General features: G+C 46.5%; 1 protein-coding gene across 2 annotated transcripts in view; it reads right to left on the bottom strand.

The window, feature by feature from the left end:
• Positions 1-16,114, bottom strand: part of CASZ1 (castor zinc finger 1) — a 96,719-nt gene that overhangs the window by 32,865 nt on the left and 47,740 nt on the right. For both annotated transcript variants that reach the window (XM_075113747.1, XM_075113749.1), the window contains exons 3-6: positions 11,104-11,944; positions 8,231-8,299; positions 3,373-3,463; positions 1,136-1,300 (exon numbers count right to left, since the gene is read on the bottom strand). In XM_075113747.1, the coding sequence (XP_074969848.1) occupies positions 1,136-1,300; positions 3,373-3,463; positions 8,231-8,299; positions 11,104-11,944 (1,166 nt within the window). The remainder of the gene's footprint in view (positions 1-1,135; positions 1,301-3,372; positions 3,464-8,230; positions 8,300-11,103; positions 11,945-16,114) is intronic.

The raw sequence follows: 16,114 nt of genomic DNA, 5'->3' as shown, positions 1-16,114 counted from the left end.
GTTCCCCATTTATCAAATGTTGTAAGCACATGCTTAAACCAGCCCCTATTCAGGACAGTACTTGAGCACATGCCTAACATTTAAGTATGTGCTTAAGCCCCATTGACTTCAGAAAGCTTACCTGACTTCAAGGTAAGCATATGCTGAAGTCTATCCCAGCAAAGCATTTAAGCACATGATTAAGGCCTTGTGACTTTAACTGGGGTCTTTAAACAGTTTAAACTGTTGGGATAGGGCAGGAAGGGAGACCTCAGTTTTCAGAACAGAAAAGCTTTCACCAAGGGTTGCCCGATTATTCTCTTTGTAACTACAGCACATTCTCATGGCTATGGTTTAGGCCACAATTCTAATGAAACAAGTACATATCAAACCCACTAATCTGAAGAACAATGAGGGTAACACCCAAACAATCTGGTCTGTCCGTGTCTAAAAACAGTAAAGGCACCACAGTTACATCTATGCGGCAGCTCCAACTCTGGTTATGCTGCTGTTGAGGCCTGGCTGGCTCTTGAAAGCAAGCTCCCAGCCTACACCACAGACAAGTGAACTCCAGTACCACTGGTGAAGGAGATGGAGAACCAGGGGTGTTAAGTCTAGATATGTGACATTAAATTTTAATTACTTTATAAATTGATTATGGAGGAAATTAACCCACAGTTAAAGGGCAGATGTGTCACAGAAAAGTCTGATTTCAAGGGAGTGACAGATCAGATTTGGGTAGAGGCAGTGCAGTAGCATCGCAGAGAGGTCTCTGAATCTCCGAGAATGAGGCTTGTTTGAACAAGTGAAGTCCAAGACCGTGAGAAAACCTTGAGACCTGCTTTGCCTCACTGCATGCACAAGGCTTCTAAAATCAGAGAATGGTGCTTCCCTTTGCCCTTCCTAACATTTGGCAGGGCAAGCGCAGTGAGGGCAGGGCATGGACTCTTCAGAGAGATGCCTGACTCAGAAGTGAGCAAGAGAGGCTATGAATGTCACCCATTTGCCTCCAGACAGCCCCTTGCTCTCTAACAAGGAAGCGTTGGGCTGCCTGAACTCAGGAATACTTCCAGTCCACCCCAGAAAGGACAGAGCTCAAACAACGGCTCTTCATTTGCCTCGTGTGCTACCGCCTGTTCCCCAGACCGGCTGTTACCTGCATGCAGTGGTAGTGTGTGCTTTTCCCATTCAGGTGGCAGCCATGATAGTACACGCTACAGTCATCCAAGGGGCTGAAGCGCATGAAGCCGTGCTGGAGGGAATTATCACGTTTCTTGTGCATGTTGTAATGCCGAATCACATCCTGTTTACTAGTGAATCTCTGGAGAGATACAGAGACAGACAGTGAGACACACGTGATGGGAGTGGGTGAGTAATCCTGAGGGCATGGTATTTTGTTGCTGTTAATAAACTTATGGTACCAGGATTTTAAAGCTCAGCAGCAATCACACCAAGAGAGTCAGATTAAAGAGGAATTGTGTGCATGTATCTTCTTGGTAAAGGGAAAATGTCTACACATGAAAAGTTGTAAGTGTAGATGTGACACTGTGGTGATGTCCAGAATATGCTCCCTGCAGCTTTAAGACTGCAATTCTTCTAACATAATTTTAGCTGCTACTATCTCAAGAACTGCTATAGTTAGAAAGCAAACCAGTGAACTAAACAGCCTACAAGAAAGTAATCCAAGCTTCCAGATCACTCGCTGTAGTGGTTAGCAAGACACTGGCTGCCACATTCATGTCAGACTAGACACTGGGAAAAACACTCTACTCTTTTATAATGTCTTCCCATTGTAAGTCTTCTGCCTCCCCTACAAGGTAGGATGGCATTATTAGGAAAACAGGGACACAGAACTTTCTTCCAGTCACAGAGAAAGATGGTAGTAGAGCTTAGAGCTAAATCTGTATGGCCAGAATATCCCTTTTATCCTCTACCTGCCTGAAGTAACGAGGGGTACCCCACTGTCAGAGCAGGCTAAGTGCCTTTAAAATGAAGCTTTTCATTTCTATTTCCCACAGACATCAATATTTAACAGTGAAGGTGGGAAAGTAAATCTGATTTTTTTAAAAAGAAATCAATACCCATTTATTTTGAGAAGTAATTGAAAAGGCCTGTATTCTAATGTTTAACAACTTTTCTAGTCTCCCTCATAGGAAACAAATGAGTATCGCTTCCACTCTTTCCTCCTATAATATCAATCCTGATCAATCTCGTTGGTATTGGCACAGGAATAGATGGATATAGATTTCAACAGCAATCCCTTGGAGGCTGGAGGTATGATTTCCCAGGGCGTACATACAGTATTGCTATTGCCAATCATCGTTAATTTGTGCCCACTTATTACAGAGCATTACTTATTCTAAAATATATCTCAGCCATAAAATAATTTGCATTTTAAAAAGCAGCCTAAATCCTTATTCCCTGCGAGACCAGACAGCTCCTTTGCAAGCAGCTTCCAGACTCCTTAGGAAATAATCATGAGGCCAATCATAATAATAGGTTTTTCTGTCTTTCCATCCTTTGTGTTTCTCTCTTTCTGGTGCAAAGATAGCCGTGTCACAGTTGGGACAGGCTCATCTCAATTACCAAATGCTGGGCTAGGAGGACCACTACATGCATCCCAGAGACAAACTGTTCTTTGATCAACAGAAACCCACAGTCAAGCTCAGCAGATCCAGATCAACTTCCTATGCTGTGGTCAGACTTATGCCTTTGAGACTCAAAGGTCTCCTGGGGCAGAGCTAAAGTTGTGTCTGATGCACAGTAGAGGCAAACTCTGGGATTCCCACTTACACACATGCAGCCTGACCACAGAAATGGCAGTGTCAAACTCACAGACCTGGGAAGAGGGTAAACAAACACAGCACGTGACTCGGCTGGCTTGACGTCGCTACGCTGGCAATTCTCCCAGTAATTACAGCATCGCACATGCTCCTGCCCCCACGCTTTCCCCACAAATCCCAGACTGCTGCTGGTCTTATTGGGTGTTTTGTTGCAGATACTGCTGCTACAATGTCACTTGGGCAGCAGGAGGGAGAGACAGACTAACAGATCAGCATTTCCTAGTTTCAGGCACAATTTGTAACACAGCAGAATTTATTCTCTTGGTTTCACTGATGTGAATCTGGAGTAGTTCCCACTGACTTGAGCTGATCTGTATGCTGTTCTTCGTTATAGTGGTCTGGGTTTGGTTAAATGGTGTTAGGTTGGGTTAAATGGGAACAAAATAGGATTCTAGTAAGTTCAAAATATATCTTGCCCTCTTTCAGAGGGAATAGTGAAGCAGCATGTGCGTGCATGGGGGAGGATAGCACAGGAGGACACACATCTTCCCTAGGTTATACCCCTTTACATTAGGCAGCTGTGCTGATAAACTTTTTACCATTATTTTACCTGGTAGTTGCACTCTGGGTCAAGGCAGTGGTAATGTTCTCGATACTGGTATGCACAGTGTATATGTCCACAGTGCTGACTGCCAGAGAACCTGCAAACATGAGAGGGGGACAGAAGAAAGAAAGGGAGAGACAATGAAACAGTGTCCTGACAGTAATGCCTATAAGCAAGGTACAAATGAAGTCAGTCCCATTCCTGCTTTCATCCCACATGTTAATGGCATTAAACCCCATCTCCTTTATCCCCTCCAAGGATGGTGACCCTCCCGCCTTCCTTTTCCCATTTGTCACTATTTAAGGTGCTTCTTGAGCAGGATCATTCAGGTCTTGTACATCCCTAATCTGTCTGTCTTTGCCTTTGAAATTCATCTCCATTATCTAAGTTGCTTACTTGGGTAAGAGTAGGAAAGGTGGCTTCTTAGAATTAAATATCTCACATCTCTCAGCAGATTCTCATATGTGGGTTTAGATACCACGGCAATGAGTTTCAGAAATCTCCCATGCCACAAGGAGACAAATGAACATTGATCAAACATGGATTCTAAATTTTAGGTATATGCCCATCTAGTAGGACCTCGGAAAAGCTCAGGCATGATCATGGCAAGATTATATAGGACTTTCAATAATATGGACAGATCAAGGGAAAGCTAGGTGAGATGGATCAACAAGAACAGAATGAAGCGTTACATGCAGAGCATCTAGATCCTGTGTACACATCTTCTCCCATGCACTACAGCCCTGCTAATCACTATTTTCCATGTGGATACAGTATTTGCTCACAATAAAAAAAAATAATGCAATGCAAAGAACAGGGTTTTCAGCCTGCCTTTAAGTGCATTTAAAAGCAGGACACAAGAAGCAACAGCCAACAACATGCACCTAATCCACTTCTGCAGGTCACCACTGAGCATTCCACACAGCAAATCTGGAAACTCCTGACATACAAGGAAGTAAAAAATGCCAAGAAAGGCCATATAATATCTACATGCAAACAGACAGACATAGAATGTATTGACAGATAGACACATCAGTAATTGGCAAAAGGGGACGATCCAGTAACGAGCTAATCAGTGCAATGAACTCTCTGATGTATATTCTAGAGGACCCTGGAAGAGCTGAAGAGCTTGAAAGGGAAAAGCAGCGGAGAGAAGGGGACTCAGAGGGGAAACATTCAAAGATAAAGTACCATCTGCTCAAAGGTTCCTCAAAGGTTCCTCACGTCGCTTAGTGCTAAACACAGCGGGAGTGCACATGATAAAGGGCATGCGAAAGAAACAAGGAAGGGCAACGGGTAAAACGGAAAAATGAGTGGAACGAAGGTGTCCTGAGGCAGTCAAGGAATGGGGCAGGAGCAGGGAAGATTATGGATCACCGTAAGGTGAGGTAACGCTAAGCTACTGGATAGAAAAACTTGGGATGAAAAGCAGTACTAAATAAGGCATTTCTGAAGCAAGTAAGGAAGAGGAGGTCAACTGTGGAGACAGCAGGGCCTCTAGGAGATGGAAAGGGGACTTAATTGACAGAAAAGATAGACATTGCTAAAAAATTAAATGACTTCTTTGCCTCAGCATTCACAAAGGGAGACAGGGACAGATGCCAGGAGCAGACATGCCTTTCCCTGGGGAAGGAGAAGAAATACTGCAGGAAATCAGGATCACGTCAGAACAAGTGATTGAGAAACTGGAACAAACCTCAGCAGTGGAGAAGAAACAAACCACAAGGCAAACAGCAAGGCTGGCTGCACAAACAAAGGTGTGGAACTGAAAGCAGAGGAAGCGATTCCTGCTCAGCGCCTGGGCAACTGTGAGGCTGGTACAGGGCACAGGCTGCAGCTTGAGTCACCATGGCATTAAGCAGGTACATGTAGCTCCGCAGCAGATCGAATGAACTGGTCCTGCTAGTCCAGGGTGTTATGTTAGCAGCACCACCACCAGCAGCTTTAAAGGCAAGAAACTGCTCTGTGGAAAGCTTCCTCCCTATTACACTGATGAGATGGTGAAGAGAGAGCACAGGGCTGTGCAGGGCTGGAAAACTGTGGCGCGCAGGCCAGGCAAAGAGAACAGGCAGATAAAGACCTTGCTGACAAATATACACCTTTGAAGCAAAGCAGTCCAAAATGTTATCAGAAGTGAGGATGCAAAATGACCAGAGATGCTAACTGCAGTAAAAGAAGGGCCAGACACCAAAGAGATCTGACCGTATGGGATGAGTTACTTGAAGCATCCTAGCAGGAGTAGGATTGGCTACTGCTGTCACTGGCTCAGCTTTAAAAGCAACAGCTAAACAAGCACTCTAGCACTTTAAACTCCTGCCCTCCCTTCCACGTGCCACGGAAAGGTGTGTGTGTGAGTGTGTGTGTTGTCTACAACGCAGGAAGGGAGAGGCAAGTGTTCTACCGAACCGGGTGCTTGGGGAAGGAGGGAAGCAGCAAACACAGCACAAAGGGGAAATTCTGCTTTCAGTCTGTAAGGTTAGGCTCCTAAAGGGTTATATTTATCCTGTGTTTCTTCTGACACTTGAAACGGTTCAAAGCTATTAATTTTTAAAGCACAGCATCTGTTTAGCTTTTTCATAACAGGAAAGCTTACACACCACACGCTTACTTACACGCACACACACACGCACATTTACATGCACATACTCTAAGGTACATCAACACCCCTCTTCATTTACATGAACGCACCCACAATATCCATGCACACGATCAGACACAAACACACACACCCCTGAAACAAGCAAACTCACAGACCATTTAGTCACACTGATATGCAAATCCAAACTCCTAAATTGTCCATACAGGCACGTAGATTCATTTTCACAAGAACAACCCCCTCTCCCTTCCCTTACTTTAATCAGTTCACTTTTTTTTTTTTGGCCAGAAAGAACTAGTCTCGATCTGGCAAGAGTTAGAAAGAAAACCCAAGATAAATAAATAATAATAAAAATAATAAATAAAGAAGTCAGCATGCTTAGAGAGTGTTTACAGACTCATTACCCTGTAACGATGATGTGAAAGAAGGAAGAAAAAAAACCCACCCCAATTACAAGGGGGGAGGAAACCCACACAGAAATAAATATTTAAGCAAGTGCTGCCAGAAGCACCATCTGCTGAGGCACTAATAATAATAATAATAATTTTTTCTGTGGTCTTTTTTTTTTTAATTATAAATATATGGGGGGGGGAACCAACCCAACCCAAACTAGCTAAGTAAGAGGTTTTGTTTTGTTGTGTGAGAGAGTGGATTATCCCTGGGCAGCTTTTGGCAGTGGCTTTGGCAAACTCATTAAGCTAATTATGCAGTACAGACATAGAGTGTCGTGTCTCTCTCCCCCCACCCCTTGATTTTAAGGCTTTAAACTGTTTTTTAAATTGTGTGTAAATTGAAGGGAAGTGGCTGTGCTGCCAACGGGCGGCTTGCAGAGCTTTTTAAGCAGGATGTGGTGTCCCTTAGCTATCTCACAAGCCTCCCTCAGTTACCTGCCTGACCCAGGGGAATGGGCTTGCAGAGCGCTATGAAGAGTGGATGTGGGTGAAGTGTTTATACGGTTCTCTGCTTAAGAGGGGAACTGGGGACAGCAAGGGTGGCATCTCCTCTCTCATTGCAGCCTCTGCAATTCCTGCAATCTCAGCAATTAAAAGGTGCTGCTCCTTCTGCCCCATGCAAAGATGGGCTTAAACCCCTGCTTTCATTCCTATACTCTCTCAGGAGGCAGCGAGCTCTCACATGCACTGGAGGCATTGCTGCCTGAGGAGCTGCATGTAGTGGTGCAACTGTCCTCTCTTCCCATGTGGTCTTCTGCCCCCTTCTCCTACATCAGGGGTTTGGGCAAAAGGGATGGAAGGGAAATAATCTCTCGTTCTACTCTCCAGCTAGGGAGAGCACTGTTCCCACCCTCTTCCTCTGCTGATGTGCCAAGATCTTCCCTTGCACCTTTCCTAGCAGCTGTGTCCCACAGAGAGTCTGTAGGCTCTGGCAAGGTGGGAAAGCACACTACACATTTCCCCCTCCTCTTGTTGGTGGGAACAAACCCTTCAGTTTTATCTCTGGAGAGAAGTCTTCGCTCGCTTCCCTGACTGGTCTTTCTGTATATGAGGGGCTTTCGTAGTGAGCTTCCTCACAGTACAGATGGAGGATTCAACAGGCCAGGGGCAAAGGCTGATGGACCCTTTACACTGTGAGCTGTAAAACAGGCAGGTGTTATGCAATAATCTCCTCTGTCCCTCTGGCTCTCATGGCATTACTCACTGTCTCACCACAACAGCCTTGGGCTCCCTCTCAGCATCACTCATTTCTGACCTAAGCTTGCCCAGAGCTGTGATAAGGTGCCCTATTCTGCACCTTATTCTGTGAGGGTTTCTCATATAAATGAGCTGCAAAATAGTCTAGGATAAACATTCCACATGGATGCCAAGACCTGCCTAAACTCGAGTCGCTTGTGAATGCCTCCAGCCTATTTTCTCAGAGGTGAAATGTTCTCTGCTTGCCTCCCGCAGGCACTGGACATGGTAGGGGAAAAAAAGCTTGAGACAGTGCAGCAAAGGACAGAAAGAACGACAGTTAAGATACAGTGCTCCCATTTAAATCCTGGACTTCTGCAGTGAAACATTTTTCCACTATTTGTCACAAAGTCTAACAGCTCTGGGGAGCCGAACATGCTCTTGGCATGCTTGTACACCTCTCACAGCTACTGCTCTCCCAAGCAGGGAAACAGAGCAAGTACAGATGCCAGAGGGAAATGGAAGTGCCAATGACTACTTTAAATACTTGATCCAGATGGACAAGACCTCATCTCTCCCATCACCATTCCACCCTCTTACTTCCAGCCCTTTCCCCAAGAAAGTCAATAGTTTTGCCTACCTGGCAATATACTTCTGGTAAATATTTACGTCTTCGCTGACAGCTGGCTTGTCAGTGGGTAATCCATTCCTAATGAGAAACACACAGGGCAGAGCTGGTTAGCAGGCAGGAACAGGGCACACTCTGAGCTCCTTGCTTCATGCACCACTGACACGTCAGGAGAGAAGGCCCACCGAAGAGTACCCAGCAAAGACACCCATGGGTTTAACCTCCCTTCCCCTTCCCCTTCAAATCCTGTACCTTCTTTTCTTAGAGAACCACACAGTCCACCTACCACCCCTCCTGCATGTTCCCTCTTTGCAGGACTCAGTTCAGTTTGTTGGAGGCACTGAGAAGACCAACCATGACAACCTGTTTTTCCACAGAAAAAAACTAAATACCCACATACAAGCACGTGATGGCCACATGAAAACAAACACCTCCTTGAAGCACCCTGCAACACTGCCCTTATGTGCATGGAAGGGCTGTTGAGACACGTCTGCTGTAGGCTCAACTGTGGGAGAAGAGTCTCTGTGCTTCACCGGTGCTATGAGCTACTGCGCATTTCCTATGGCCAGCAGGCACAGCGTACTCCTACCTGGTCCTGGCAACATGGCTACAGCCCCCTAGATGGGGCTTTCATTGCCTCTTTGTTCACACAGATACCCCAACTCCAACGGACAGATGGGGCAGCAAAGTTATTTATGTATTTTAATCAATGAGAAAACCAACCCAACTACACCCCACTGTCACATAAGCCTGAGTTACTTAACATCATTAGGAAGCAGACAAAAATTTCATCCTCAATGACTTCAGCAAGAGGAAGAAGAGAACAGGGCCAGACTCTAGCCTGCCTAAGAGACATCAGCATACCAACACAATCCCAGACAGACTGTACGTGGTCTTCCGTCTCAGTTTTGCCCCCGCCCAACCTCCACTCCCACTCAGGACAGCTCTGTAGCCTGGTTTAGACAAGGACACTTTTGTACAGAGTTCACCTGTAGTAGGTAGATCAGTTCAGGGCAGGTTAATAGCATTAGATATTAGAGAGTTTAAACCCATGGCTAGGGTATATGTGCGTATGTGGGAGAGTAAGGGGTAATTCCTGCCAGGTTATTTGGTCCCAGTGGGGACTGTGAATGGAAAGCCAGGTCCCAGATCCCACAGTTAGCACTTCTTCCACCAGCACAATTAATGGGCTGCTTTTGTCATGAAAGCCTGTATCTGCAGCCTGAAGAAGTGACCAGAGCCCCTTCTGTACTCCAATGTGTGATCAGGACACTGGGAACTGACAGGTTGAAGGCCCTGGTCACCTCCATTCCTGTTGCAGCCCCATCATGATGCCCCAGCTGAGGAAGTCCTGTGGCTAGAGGAGGGATCACCATGGTGCTGCAAACCCACATCTACAAGTGGCAGGAAATGAGCAAGAGAAAGGAAATCAAACTGGGATCCCAGTGCAACACCAAAGCAGATAAGACCAGCTCACAGCCCCCCAAGCACAGCTCTAGGATGGCCAATGAACTCCAGATAGCTGAGTGTTCTGCAGACCCTTTAGGCAGAGAGTCCCTGACCAAGTCACCCATTACAAGGCACTGGGCCTACAGGAATATTTACACCACAGTGTTTTTTAGTAATAGGAGTCCCTGCCTGCCCTCGGAGCACATACAGGTTCATCCCGAGCAGGGGCCAGATGCAAATGTTAATAATCCTCTGCCCTTTCCCATGCACCTCAACCCAGAGCTCCCAAATCTATCTGCAGGCAGTTGGGAAATGACTGCTTCACATGGAAAACAGGCATCATTAGCTCTGCCTTCCAGGTGGGGAAACATGGGAAGTGGGGGATGCAGATTTGCCTGAGAGTGCAAAGAACATTCAGCCCAAGGTCTCCTAGGTCCACATATTAAACATGAAACAGCCTTCTTCCTTACCAGAGGGCAAAGCAGTAGGGGGTGTGTGATGGCATTTGCCACCGAAGTGCAGGCCAGAGGTCCCAGACTTACTACAAATGACTCCGTGGGATTCACAGCTTACAACAGCCCCAGGTCCGCAGTGAGAAACACGTAAATCCAAACCATGACAAGAAAGCAGAGAAGTCCCTCCCTTCCTCCCTGTTTGCAGCCTCACGTACATAGGTAGCTTCTCTACAGCTACCACCTCTGGAAGCCACATTAAAAAGTAATCCAAGGTTTGGCAAGGCCTTCAGATATCTCCATTCAGTCAATGGCATCACTGCAGAGATTGCCAGCAACGTATGTGTAGGAGGTTATTAGTGGTAATTGGGCAAATGAGTTTGCCCAGTCTAAGGGGTAATTGAATCACCTCTATTTGTGTAAGGAATAAGCAAATTGAGAAGACACAGGCCTGGCCCCGCAGAAGTACGTATATGCCTAACTCCTACGACAATTGATGGGAATTAGGCACCAAAATGTCTTCTGAGTTCTGGGACAAGCAAAAAGCCCCACCTTGCTAACAGTAAAGTCAGCAGAGTTCTGCCATTGAGTTAAATGGAAGACTCACATTCTCCTACAGGTATAGCTGGATGCCTGGGGAACTGGAAGAAGGAGAAAGTAAAGTACTTGCAACCTTTGCCTTAGAGAGCAGACAGCACCATATTCTCCCATCTTTCATTTTAACATACAAACCCAGGAGCTAGTGGGCTCTAGATTCACGGCTGTGACTGCTGATGGCAGGCCACATCCTTAGTGCACGTAAGATAAATAAAGATGTAAAGTGCAACAGAGGAGCAGACACTCCAATAGAGAGCAAAAAGAAACATCACACGAACAGTGCAGTATTTATCACCACACAAACTGGAATTGCCCACAGATCCACGCACAGACTTTAGGTCTGATCTCCTACCAACACAAAGATAAGAAAAGCATGAGGACACTTACTTTACTGTAGAGACTGTTCCAGTTGTGATGGAGTCTGTCTTGGAGAAAGTTGATTTCAGGTACTCAGGAGTGTTGAATGGCAATGAGACGGACTGCTCTGGCCCAGCCACAGGAGTGCTGCTGGGGGTACTGGCGAGGGGAGCAGGGGCCAGGCTGGGTGTTGGAGCTTTTACCGGAGTAAGCTTCTGAATGTTCCTCACATCATACTTGGAAGGCCGGCCTACCTTGCCTGTCTTGAAGGCGATGGCTCCTCCCATATCTGGGCTTCCTTCTCCAGGCTTGAAAAGGTGCAAGTACTTGACATTTTCTAGGTCATACTTGGAGGCCTTCTTGTAAGTGTTGCCATTTTGTGGCCTGATGCTCTCACCCGTCTTCAGCTTCTGAATGAAGAAGTCATATTTGGAGGCCCGTGACATCAGGCCCTGCATCTGGGAACTGCTGGGAGAGGGCAATGGCAGGATGGTGGCTTTGGTCTCCGTCAGCATGGAGGCATCTGGACCTGGCACCCGGATGGGCTGTGCCAGCACTGAGGAAGTTTCTTTGCCCAGCTTGGAGCCCAACTCCTCAGACTTGGCCAAGTGCATGGGCCAAGACAGCTGCTCTCCAGCTTTCAGTTTGCGGATGTACTCCTCATACTTGGAGAAGCGGGCTCGTTTGCTCATGGCATCCTCGCCAGGGAGAGAGGCAGCAGTCGCAGTGGCCTCTGAGGTAGCAGCATTCAGCTTGTCAAAGCTGATCTTGCGGGCCAGCTCATCCCGCATGTTCTGATCATCATAGCCGAACATGCCCAGGAACTCATTCATGGTGGTGGCGGCATAATCTCGCAGCGATGAAGCTTCCCCTACAGAGAACCAAAGTGAGAGAGTCACGCAAGGCGTTGATTTTTCTTCTCCTCCCATACCAGCACTAGTAGCGGGGAGGGGGAGTAAGGGGAGAGGGGAACATGATCTACTGACGTTTGGCTCACTTGTTAGGTTTTACGACTCTTAAATTAATTTGTTTAAAAAAAAAAAGTAATTAATACTGGGGTAAAATAAAAAAAGTTCATCAATGCCAGGAAAATCAATTTCCTAAATGTTCTAGCCGATGGCTTTTCAGTACATTAAACAAAGTTTCATAAATGTCTCTGCACTCTTGCCTTGGCCTAATATGAAGAAAAAGTAATTTTACTGGAAGTGAGACCAATGCCAATATGCTGAGGATTGTACAGTTCTGTCCTTGCGTGTGTTTGCATACGGAAGGAGGTGCACAGAGGATAGACAGCAGCGTGTCTGCGTGTGTGTGGGGAGGGGTAGAAACATGTAAGACATGCTACGTGTGTTGGTGAAGAGCAGGGCTGAGAGCAGGCAGAAGAGCATGGCGTGAAATGGATAAGGGAGACAGGGCAAGACAATGTATGGGGTGGAGCAGGAGGAGGGCAGAATGGAAAAGTGCAGAGTAAAGAAGGAAAGCAGCAGAGGTGGAGATGAATTAAGGTCGGGGAAGAGCGGCAAAGGCTATATGCATGATAAGCTTGGCAGTGAGGAGTGGGGGGCGGGAGGAGTGGAGAAGAGAAGGCAAGACAAAGACAGCATCATTCCCCGTAGCTGTTGCAGTCCTTCCCTTCCCTGTCAATTTTGTAAGATTTCTTTTCACCCAACTTGCTCCCTTCGTTCTCAGTCTTAATGACTGGAGAGCAACTACCCTCCATGTGAAAAGGGGCCACAGTTCAGCGAAGGCTATGGAAACCTACAGGCAGCCTCCTGAGTAGCCAGGATCAGCTTCCAGTAAGACCAGGAAAGGGAAAAGTCCATGCAGGTGCAAAATGGGTAAGGAACAGCCTTCTCTCCATCAGGATTTGGACTGAGGACAGAAGGAGCTGTGTGGCCTCTAGAGAGGGGGAGAAAGCCTGTGGGTTGGGGAAGGGGCAGGAAGGGCTTAGTCTACCTGAGCATGATCACAGGGAGGAAGAACGAGCAAAAGCTGTCCTTCCTTGGGTCTCTCCCTCCCTTCCTCCCTCAGCCAGTTTCACAGGCCACCAGGAGGGGAAGAACACGTATCTGGAGGTCACCCAATATCAGTGTAAAGGAGGAAATAAAGATTGCTCTGACGTGCCAGCTTGGACTCATTTAGGCTTCAGTCTGACACAGCGCTCCTCCTCCTCTCCCTCTTGCTTTCTCCTGCAGAGTAAAGATTTACTGTGTGCAGGAGTCCTTCAAACCTCCCTCATCATCTTTTCCAATCACTCCAGCTCTCATGAGCAAGCATATGCTCATGAGCCAGCACAGGCAGGTACACTGGCAACAGAACGGAGGTTCTGGGCTCTGGGTCCAGCTCACACCAAATCAACACTACCTTGAAACATAGTGGAAAAGGAAGGCACTAAGACATAGCCAAAGAACAGGTCAACAGATCCAAAGCATGAAAACAGACCCCTAGGATTTGGGGGATCTGACAGCCAATGATGCCATACACACAGGCATGCACATACACAAAGACATTTCTGCACACAAGTCCCAGTCAATGAGCAAAGTCTAAGTTCAATAGCCATCAGCTTCCGCAAACCAGTTTCACAGGACTATATGGAGGAAAAGACTGCCTGCAACGGGCACTAAAATGTGCAAGACCCCGAGGGTCATATTCCTGCATCAATATTGGCTAGTATAGCTGTGTTCATGTAGCAGAAGTGCTGCTGCACTAGTTGCCTGTGTATGTGGCACGTGAGCATGCCGGAAGCCTGCAAGCAGAAGGATAAAGACCCATCTACTAAGTGCTGGTTTAGCCCAAAATGACTTCCCAGTTCTGGGCACTTAGATGTACCATCTGCATGGGATTTGGGGATGTGTGACTTCTGAATAAACACCCTGTTAGTTAAAAGAGTGGGTGGCAATGCCCCTGCAGTGCCTGGCTCAGGTTGTGGCTTTTTGTCCTTGCACAACCTCATGGGTCAGTATTCATCTTGAAGGATGTTAAATGCAGAATAATGTCCCACAGTGTCCAATAAGAAGACTTGTCAGAAGGGAACCACAAGGAAGGGCTGTATTACTCCATCCTCAGAGGTAGGATCATTTCATCTGTGCTTCCCCACTTGGCCCACTCCTGTGGCCCCTCCAACACCCTACCAAAGCCATCAACTTTATCTTTTGCACACAGACATATTAAATCATTTCATCTTGCTTTAAAGCACTTCTCCTTTTTACCTCTCTTTCTGTCTTCTCCACCTCCATTTCAGTGTAACCCTATGACCCAACAGAAGTGATTAAACCCATGAAATCCCTACTGGGTCCAACACTTCCCTCTTTCTGTTAAATCTGCTTTACCTGTTCTGCTTTTCCTGTAAAACAATCCTCTAACCTCTTCACAACACCCTGACTTCCAAGCACTGCATAGAACTCTAGCCAGCCTGTGCCAAACTGCAAGGGGAGAAAGAATACCACAGAGAGGATCTGATAGGAAATTAAACTATTAAGTGTGATTTTTACTAGCTTTAACAGCTGCCCTGAAAGTCAGCCAACCTCTTTCCTTCTTTATCCTAACCTGCAGCATACGAAAAAAGAGGGGAGACCCTCTTTTTCAATCCTACATCTCAAATCAGTTTTACAAATCCCAGCTCAGTTCAGGCTCCACAGACATTACAAATCCAGAGAGGAGATTCAAGGAAACCTAGTATTTTGTTATAACACTGGAGAAAATGAAATGTTGTAGACCAGCTCCTTTTTAAACTTCTTTCATCTGCACACCTGGTCTCAGAAAGCACCTTTGGTACCCATGCACCTAGACCTCAACTGGTGCAAATAATTCAATGCAAAAACCCAAGACCATAGGAAAGGAGTTTACGGACTTTTTTTTGAGCTTTGCAAAGTCTGAGCTTGAGTTCAGATTTCACTACCCTGGATTTAATCCCCTCATCCCCCAAAATACCTTGCATTCTGCTTTTCCATTGCTCAAATTTGGTTCCAGATGATTGCAATACTCACTGATTAACAGCTTTGCCAGTGCTGCTCAGTCTTTCCTCATCTACATTTGAGATGAGACCCTGGCCAGTTCCCACCACTCACTGCCTGGCAAGTGCACCTTCACTCATCCCAGCATGAGCCCACCAACACACCTCCTAACGTCAGGGCAGCCTTCATTTATTTGCACAGGCACCTAACCAGAAAGCTAGAGGCTCTCCAAGAGGAGGCACCTTATGGAAGGGAGCTGTCTCACTACAAAGACAGTATGAGACCCAGCCAACTCATTCCACATACACTTTCAAACAACAGTGAAGAGGTAATTATTATTACCTAATTGACAGAAAACCCTCCCCATACCCACATGCAGACAAAAGTGAAGCAGGACAGCGGTTGGGAAACAAATCCCTGTGAAAAGCGCACAGCCCTGGGAGGCACAGGAAGCGTTGTCCCTGGGTCTTCTCTCCCCGCCCCTGTACCACATTTTTCTCTCCTTTTCTATGTGATAATAAAAGGGCTCCCTCTCCCCTTGCCGCTGCTCTCCATTTGTGGGCATTGCCAAAGAGCAGAGATCTGTGCGTCTCAGAGCAGCTATCGTATCACAAAGGATCCGAAGCTAGAAAAAAAGGGGCTAAAAATAGCCTGCAGCAGCACACTATATATGGATGGAAAAGCAAAACAGCCCAAATGGAGTGCAAGGTCTGGATACTGGGGGATGGGACATCCCAGCCAGGGCTCTGTCCTTTATTCTGCTTGGGAGGGAAAAAATGTACACTTGGGGGTTATAGGATAATGAGCAAGAAACTGGCACTCATCATGCATGTTCTCCCAAGTGGAGTCTCCCCAGGAAATTATGAAGAGAAAACCCCCTGTGTTGAAAACAGGGCCAATATTCCCTTTGTAAGAGACTCGGCCAACAGGCTAAGAAAAGAAAGGAGAACTTTCAAAGCTTGTACAGGGGAAAGCTCCTGGTGACTACTTTAGCCCACTAACAGGTAGAGTGAAGAACATGGAACTGTATAGGAAAATCTCCCTGGATATGTGTGCGTCAGCGAGAGATTGTGGAAAGGGATCTCTGT

Source organism: Phalacrocorax aristotelis, chromosome 19 (assembly GCF_949628215.1).
Source record: "Phalacrocorax aristotelis chromosome 19, bGulAri2.1, whole genome shotgun sequence".
Taxonomy (NCBI): Eukaryota; Metazoa; Chordata; class Aves; order Suliformes; family Phalacrocoracidae; genus Phalacrocorax; species Phalacrocorax aristotelis.
Note: the sequence above shows the minus strand (reverse complement) of the source record. Positions and strands in the feature narration are given on the sequence as shown.